General features: G+C 41.3%; 1 protein-coding gene across 1 annotated transcript in view; it reads right to left on the reverse strand.

Annotated features, from left to right (window-relative positions):
- The window catches only part of KIAA0195 (KIAA0195 ortholog), a gene marked incomplete at its 5' end in the record, with an annotated part of 27,994 nt that overhangs the window by 14,215 nt on the left and 5,342 nt on the right, over nt 1-8,437 (reverse strand). Inside the window, 6 exons of the mRNA XM_010297311.1 lie at nt 891-1,064; nt 1,804-2,119; nt 2,288-2,497; nt 2,748-2,912; nt 3,520-3,624; nt 5,491-5,547. Coding sequence (XP_010295613.1) covers nt 891-1,064; nt 1,804-2,119; nt 2,288-2,497; nt 2,748-2,912; nt 3,520-3,624; nt 5,491-5,547 — 1,027 coding nt within the window. The remainder of the gene's footprint in view (nt 1-890; nt 1,065-1,803; nt 2,120-2,287; nt 2,498-2,747; nt 2,913-3,519; nt 3,625-5,490; nt 5,548-8,437) is intronic.

Consider the following 8,437-nt stretch of genomic DNA (forward strand, 5'->3'; position numbering starts at 1 on the left):
CATCAGAAAAATTCTTGCTCACAAAGGCAGAATAGCAGCAATGAGGACAAATGAAAAAGCTCCTCCCCAGATTAAGATACAAATTTAAGAAGAATTGGTCAAGAGAAAAGTTTACCTGGTAAATCTATGACTAGCATAATAATCATATTTCAGATTCAATATTAAACATATGCCAACTCCAGAGAGCCAAGTTCAGTCAATTTAAGGTATTAGGAAGAGACTAAGAGCTCTGACAGGCAAGCTGTTAAATCCTGCTTAGGTGCTGTAAGACCTCACGGTGCCCAGCTGTATGTCCTTTTCATCCTAGGCCATTCCTATTAGAATAGGAAGGAGTAGGAGTGGAGAAGTCAGCATGGCTTCAGGTGTTGTATTCATGGTCACTGTGAGTTTGCACAGGATTTCTGTGATTTCTTATTAGTAAGCAATATAGAAATAGCGTATGCAATATAATATACTAGACAACTCCCTCAGATAATGATTTATGATTTGGATTATCAGAAGGCTGAGCATCACTAGCTAAAACCATGAGCAATATTCAACTCTACGCAGTATCAGTTTCACTACCATAATGAAGTCTATTCAAAACCCAGTTAAAAAACCCACCTTGTTCTTTCTGCACTGCCATTTGGTCCCAGAAAACAGGTTTACTATGAACTAAGATAAATTTTTTTAATTATTTATCTTGGAGTAAGCCAGCGCTGGGAAGAACTCCCTCCTTCAGTATGTCATAGCACTAATCACTAAGGTTGCTTGAGCTTCTCTGTACTGGCCATAGGCAGAGCAAGGCTGTCAACCCACAGTGACTCCAGACTGTTGAAGTCTGACGTTTTTAAGACTCTGTGAAAATCCTCCCATCCCAAATGGATACCCAAAGAAAGGGGCAGCCTTACTGGTACTGGTGTCCCTCACGAACAGGTTAATCATGTGGCTCAGGGGTGGTCTCCTCTTGGTGATCGATGAAAGCTTTCCCAGGATTGTTTCTTTAACCATCTCATCACTTGGCAAGCGGTACAAGGCCAAATAGTTCTCCTGCTTGAAAAGATCTTTAGCACCTGGTGTGAAACCTGAAACATGAACATAAGGAGGAGAAAAATTAGGTTCTAACCAAAGCAGAAGAAAGGTCCTCTCTCCTGCTTCTATGCCACCCACTTTGCTGCGCTCATTCTGACATCTCCCTGGCAATAGGCAGGTGAGCTGTGCTCACTGTGCCTTTACACCAAGATGGCTCAGGATCTATGATGAAAAATATTCAGAAGGACTAGATGTTATTAGTAATTACAGCTTTCATATTTCCGGTTCATCATGAACTGTGACACTGAAGGACAAGAAGTGAGTTCAAGAGCTTCCAGATTTTAATCCTAGTGTTGCCTCTAATCTCCTACCTCCACTATGCCTCGGTTTTCCCATCTATAAAATGAGCCTGAGGTACCTGACATAATTTATACCCAAACTCCTGGTAAAGCATTACCGTAAAGACAGGGCAGCTATCCGTCCATTAGCAGCTATTCTTTGTCTCCTGATGAGATTTGGCAGACTCAAACCAGAAGAGTACCAAGGCTAGCCAGACCTGGCTGGCAATATCCTTGATGACATTTGTTCCTTTGATAGTGTCTACAATGTCAGAATTTGCCAAAAGCAATCTCTTTAATAGACTCTTTTGGCAACCGAACAACAAGAGTCAGGTCTGTAATTTCATCTTCTCAGCAACCAGGACTAGGGAAATATTTTTTTGTGCTCTCTAATGACTCAGTGCCTATTGACAGCGCTGATTTCTCTGTGTCCGCTCATGCAATTTCTCCTTACCTATTAGCCTGGCAAGCTCACAGAGGCCCCAGGGCACATGGACAGGCAGCACAGCATTGTGAGTTTCCTGGAGGGCAATGTTGCAGAGGTGGTCAGAGAAGCGGCACAGACGCTCTGTCACACTGGCATTGCAAAGATTGAGCAGCACGTTCAGGCCCAGAGGCTTGAGGGAATTCAAGTGCATCTGCCAGTTAGAGTCATCAAACTGGATGCAGGAAGGATTCTGCTGGTCTTGGGACAGGCTAAGCATCTCAAGGTGGTAGTCACACACAAAGTCTTCAGCCTCACAAGCCAACACCTCACTGTCACCAACAACCTAGTGCAATAGACAGGAAAATTCTAGTCAGTTACAATGAATACAGCTTGAGCCTAGAATCCTGCAGGGAATTCCCAATTAAATTCCCAAAAGGGGAGACTCTACAGGTTTAAGTCTGTCTTATAGCTCCACAAAAGACTAATTGTGTATCCCTTCAGTATATCTTACCTGACTGTGTTCCTCCTCTCCACCCTCCGTGTCCTTGCTAAAACTCACATTGGACCCAGAGGGATGCTTGCTTCTGCTGTTTGGCTTTCGGTGGGCATGGGCATCAGGAGCCTTTGGAGGGTCACTAGACCAGTTGCTCCTCTCTTGCTCATTGGTCATGTGGACTGTGTCTGCCAGGGGGCCCGAGAGCAAAGCATCTCTTTCATGGGGCTGCAAGAGACCAACAAAATGAACAGTGGTGATTCAGTGGGTGAACATGAGCCACTACTGATTCACCTGCTGCTTTAGGACTCCTGTAGAAGAGGATTTCATCCTTGCTGCTTCTTTATCTTTTAAGCAAAAAATTATGGCACAGGACTTCTCTACAACCAAAAGGCCCCCTTTGTACTATCACGATGTGCATGTCAGTCAAATTATGCTTAGACCCAACATACTACATTATGGATTACATATCCCTCACCTCGTCTTCCATCTCAGGATGGCAGAAGGACCGTGTAGAGAGCTCATCAGTCAGATCTTCATGGCTATCATGAGGTGGTTCCACCTTCCCACTGAAGAACAGAACAGTCTCTGGGCTGGGGTTTGGCCAGGAAAGAATCCCCTGCTTGTCTACACAGCAGAGCACCTAGAACATCCCACAACACCCCCAAGAAAGCAAATCTCAGTGAAAATATGTCTCAGTGTTCATACACAGTTGTAAATATCGCAAGTTTAATAAACACATGGGAGGATAGACAAGTCTCTCCTGCGCCAACCTTGTGTCTTAAGAAACTGCACCTAATAACCCTCCAAGAAATCCAAGAATTCCTTGCTTTAGCAGGATTGATGGGTTGTTTAACATCAATCTTATCTCAGGATATTACAAAACTAGGCATGAAGACCACAGGAAGGAAGCAACTACTGAGCTTGTTTCACTAGCTAGTACCTTATCAGGACCCAAACCAGTTGGTTCTTGAAGAGGAGCCAAGAAGGTTATGGGACCAGCTGCAAAATACAGACACCCTGTTAGATGCCACTGAGTATCTCTAGCCATTGCTTTAGCTTGTAAATGTGCTGCTTGGACAAGACAAGACAGTTATAAACTCTTCTATAAAGACAGGTGCCTGAAGGGTTTCAAATTCCAGCACAGGGAACTGACTGCTAATAGTCTATGCTCAGGGAAGGACAACAGGAACGATGCAAATGAAGCATCCACGTAGGGGTTCTCCTTCTGACAACCAAGCAATACTCACAGTGACAGATCCCAGACTATGGAGCAAGCTGGAGGTGAAGCTCAGAGTTGGGGATTTGCCTTTTAAAACACAGAGGAAGTGGCTCCAGATACAGCGTATCATTTCCTGCCAAGGGAATCAGAGGACATCAGCCAATTAAAGACTCATTCAGTGAAAGATGAGGGGAGAGAAGGAAAAAAGGGAATATGACATTACCTGCTTTCAGGTTCAACACAGTGATACACTGTGAGATAAACATCAGTCTCTGTGGGAACCTGTTAACCGATACGGTGCTGAAGTTCTCAAGGGAAAGGCATTTCTTCCCCCTTCCAGAGTATGCTAACAGACAGTCTGATTGTTGAATTGAGAATTCACCAAAACTACCTTTATCTAGCCAAAAACACAGGAAAGATTTCTGAAGTGATTTCATTTGGGGTGAATCAGTTATTACCTCTTAGTATTTTTCCTAAAGTAATTGTCAACCCTTTGGAGTATAGAGTTTGAGGCCTCAAGCTTATGAACACAATGCTGCAAATTGGGTAAATGGAGTCACTGTGGTGAGGTGACTTGCCCAAGGTTACTTACTGAGGCAGTGACAATGTTGGAAATAAAGCCAAGGTGCCCTGACTACTCCATCATTACAAATTAATTGTAATCAACATGGATATAAACTGAAAGAAGGGGATATTTTGCAAAAGTAAAATGTCAAGTTTGCACCCATCATCTTCCACACAAAAATGTTTCAGAGGGAGTCTGGATGGCAGCAATCAATCCAAGCAGCAGAGCTGTATGTTTTCCACTGTGCACTCCTAAAGCCAACAAAACCAGGTTTGCATACAGGGTTCTTTTACTGCTTTTTAGCTGTTGCTCTGGAACGCTGTCACTGCAGAGCACTTCCCCAAAAGCTCCTTAGGTCAAGTTCCTTAGACACTAAGGGTTAGTACAGCCATAAGCTCAAATGCAAAACAATCATGAGCTATCACCAGGAAGAAAAAAAGTGCTTCTTTAAACCAGCAAAAATGTTACACAGGTACAAAAGGAAAGAAACAGATCTTTTTCAACACGGAAGGTCGGTTCAAATCACTCCCATTTAACACCTGAAAAACATCTCAGCTAAATGATGAACTGGCACAGAAAGACAACAAAATATTCAGCAAAGGAAGCATGGGCTTCACGCACACACGTGTGTGTGTGTGCACATCCATATGCACTCCTCTGTGTGATTGGGAGCAAGAGATATTAATTGATTCTTGTAATATCTAGGGATTTTTAATCACTCCTGGAGTCCATCTGCCTCCTTATGGAAGGAGGAACCTTAAAGTCAGATTAGACAGAAAAGTGTCTTTCCTCTACCCACCTGTTTAATCTGGATGATGCAATTTATAGAGTGGCCAGATGCAGTTCCTCCCCCAGAAGAAGGTTTTCTGAATGTTTATTTGCCCCAGCTTTGGAAGGACTGGTAATGGGCTTAAGTTTGTTAAGGAGCCTATGAAACAGGATCAGACTTCTAGCCTGAACATCCCATGCTCCACTCTTCACATTTGGTCTTGGTGCTGACTGCCATCCCCTCTGTTCTTTAGTTTTGGCTTGAAGAAGGAGTTTTTTCTGGTACAAGCAAAATACTTCCATTCTTTCTGACACACACTATAAAAAGTTTATTTTACTCCTGCAACAGGAGGACTTGAAAGAGGTACTTTCTTCAGGACAGAAAAAGTTGATTTCAAACCATTTGCAATATTCAGAAAAGCACAAGTGGACTCAGTATCAAAGTCACCTCAATCTCTGGTAAGCAGAGCAGCATTTACATGGGAAGGTGCATGGGAAAGACATGCAACCTGCATGCATAGCAAATTAAAGCAGCAAATGAGTGACAATGGACAACTCACACAAGTAAAAAGGATCTAGGAACAAGCAGGAAATGAGCAAGGAAGGGAAAGGATACCATGAAGTTCTGCAGTGAAAATGGAAGAAAACAATTCATAATAATAGTACCTGAGAAGATACCATCTCTGTGTAGCTGCTGAGAGTGTCCTCTGAAAACTTAGCAAGCTGCAGCAAGAGAAGAGACCAGTTACTATAATTGTGCTCAGAAATGTGTCATGAGGAATGTCCTTCCCTAAACACTGCTCCTTTAGAGAGAAAAAAGCAGGAGTCCTGCTCTGTGGGAATTGCCATACCAAGGCAGACCAATAATTCATCAAAGCAATTAAGTCTTTAATGGCCCATGTCTTTATCGACTTGTGAAGCACAGTCAAAGTGCTTGGTGCTGTACATTACAGAAGAACACGTAGTCATTACCTAAATGTCTGCAGAGAAAATAATTGCAATTAAACCCAGAGGAGGCTCTTTCTGGATGGTTATTTTTAGATAGAAAGAGCCAGGATTGACCAATCTGTTTTTAAGCTATATAGGTCAGTTAAAAGAAGGGAGCTAGAAAAGTGGTTGTAAAAGCAGGTGCCTGGAACACAATGGACACAGAGAAATGAGGTGATGTGAATGGGATGTGAATAGGAAATGAAAAGAAATTATAGCAGGACACTACGATGGGGCTATTGGAATTACACTGAGATTAACGCAAAATTTGTGCATCCAGCACAAAGGAATTCCACAGCAGATGTAATTTTGAAAAATAGTTTAAATTTAAGCATATTCATAAGCATGAGTGAATATGGCAATTACATTTGTATGCAAGTAAAACAACACCCCAAATAATAATGCATATAACCGGCACTTCAAAAAGGATCAGTTTAACAAAGCTGAAAAAAACTAGAACAAATTTGTCAGAAATAATTTAAACTGAAAATTATGAAGGATAATTAGGAACTGTTTAACAATATTTTATTAAAATTTTAAAAAGCAAGAATCCCATAGTAAAAATAAGAGTCCAGTTTTGAGTGGAAGTGAAAATAGAAGTAAAAATTAACATAAAATAAGAAAAACTATACCAGTAGGTAATTAACACCAGTCCGCTGCTTGATGTATGAACTTGCAAATGATACTGCAGGCAAAGCAGATGTGTTAAATAAATATTGCTATTCCTTACTCAGTGACATAATCATACCATACAATAACTATGAAATATTTCCCATTCTAACACTAGCTACTGAAAGTAAATATGTCTAAATTAGCGGGTCTGGACAACTTTCTGACTGTTGCTCCTGATTTTGCACAAAGCTTGAAGCATGGATTAAATCCCAGTGCAATGGAAGAAAGCTAATGTGGTGCCAACGCCTAAAAAGGGTAAGGAGAGCAAACCAAGTTACCACAGGACCCCAGACAGACTTTGACTTCAGACAGAATAACAGACCGACTAATATGAGACTCAATTAAAAGAAAAGAAGTGGAATAATACAACCAGAGCCAAATACCACAAGTATATGAGTAATAAATCTCATCAAACTATTGTGGTATCTTTTTTGACAAAATTACAAATTTGACTGATAAAAGTAATGCTTTTGATGTAGATCAGTTGGTACTTTGACTTGATGCAAAATGCTTTACTAGTTTTCTAACAAAAACTAGAGTAATACTGGAGAAATAGGACCCATATAAAATATTCTCCCAATGGAACAGAAACTGAGGAATTACTTGCAAATAGGATGTGTTACTAGCTCAAGGAGGGACAAATTCTGTGTGTTTTGTTAATAGCCTGAAAGAAAACTAAAAAAAAAAAAAAAAAAAATTACTGATAGAGACTGTAAACTATACAAAGTTTGGGGCATGGTCCAATAATAAAGAGAAGAGACTGTTACAGAACAATATGGACTGCTTGCTAAATAAGCAAAAACATGCATACCAACAGGCACAAAAGTAATGTTGCATACCTAGGAGTAAAAATGAAGGTTGGATTTACAGGATGAGGACTCTGTCTCAGAAAGCAGTAGATTATCAGTTGAACAAAGCCTGGACATTTAAAGCAGTGTCTAAAAGATCTAATATGATCCTTTGTTGCACTAACAAGGCAACATAGAGTAGAAAGTCCAAATTATTATGAAATTTAGCACAAGCACAACTGTTACTGGAATATTTTGTGGGTTTTGTAGATTCACAATTCTACAGTGATCCTGAAGCACTGGGGAAAGCTAAGAGGAAAGCCAAAAGAAAGATTAGAGGGCTGGAAAATATGCTTATAGTGACTCAAGGTGCTTAAACTGTTTACTTAACCAAAGAGATGGTAAAAAGGAATGTGTGTAGCTACAACCGACCGGAAATTTGATTGACATGCTCTTAAATCTAGGAGACAAAAGTTCCAAGTTCCAGTTCCAAGGGCTGGAAATCAGATACTACAAAAATTCCCACTAACACAGAATGCCCGTTTTTAGCAGTGAAGGTAAATAATTACTGAAACAACCTATCAAAGGCAGTACAAATGTTTTCAATCCAACAACAAATTCCTTTCTAAAAGGAATGCTGCTGTAGTCCAACTGTAGTAATGCAACTTGAGGCAGGGGCTCCTTTGTGGGGCCACTGGTTTGTGTCCTGCAGGATGTCTGACTAACCAGTCACAAGGGTCACCTATAGTCTTGAAAAACTGGGGATCAAACAGCTTGAACACAACGCCAGGGAGCAAAAGGTAGAGAAGTGCGTCACACAGACCAAGTGATTGGAGAGGAAGAGGGTCTTACCTGCTACATTTGAACAGAGTAGTGAGAAGGAAGGAGTGAAATAGAGAGGCCAAGAGAAGACTGCCCTAGTCAAGGGGAAGAGTGACCAAGGCACATCACAATGGTTGTTCTGCAGCAGCAAGGATGGAGAATCATGTTTCAAATATCACAGAAAGAGCTGGCTGGACAGAGTGAGTTGCCTGGACGAGAAAAAGGAGAACACAAGGAAGGTGCAAGTATGAGCGACAGGGCAAATGGGTATGTTGAGAATGATGAAGCAGGGAAGTCAAGGAGCTCTGGCTTTTCCCAGCCAACTAGCAAGGTGTGAAGGGAAA

This window comes from Phaethon lepturus, unplaced genomic scaffold, assembly GCF_000687285.1.
Source record: "Phaethon lepturus isolate BGI_N335 unplaced genomic scaffold, ASM68728v1 scaffold23821, whole genome shotgun sequence".
Lineage (NCBI taxonomy): Eukaryota > Metazoa > Chordata > Aves > Phaethontiformes > Phaethontidae > Phaethon > Phaethon lepturus.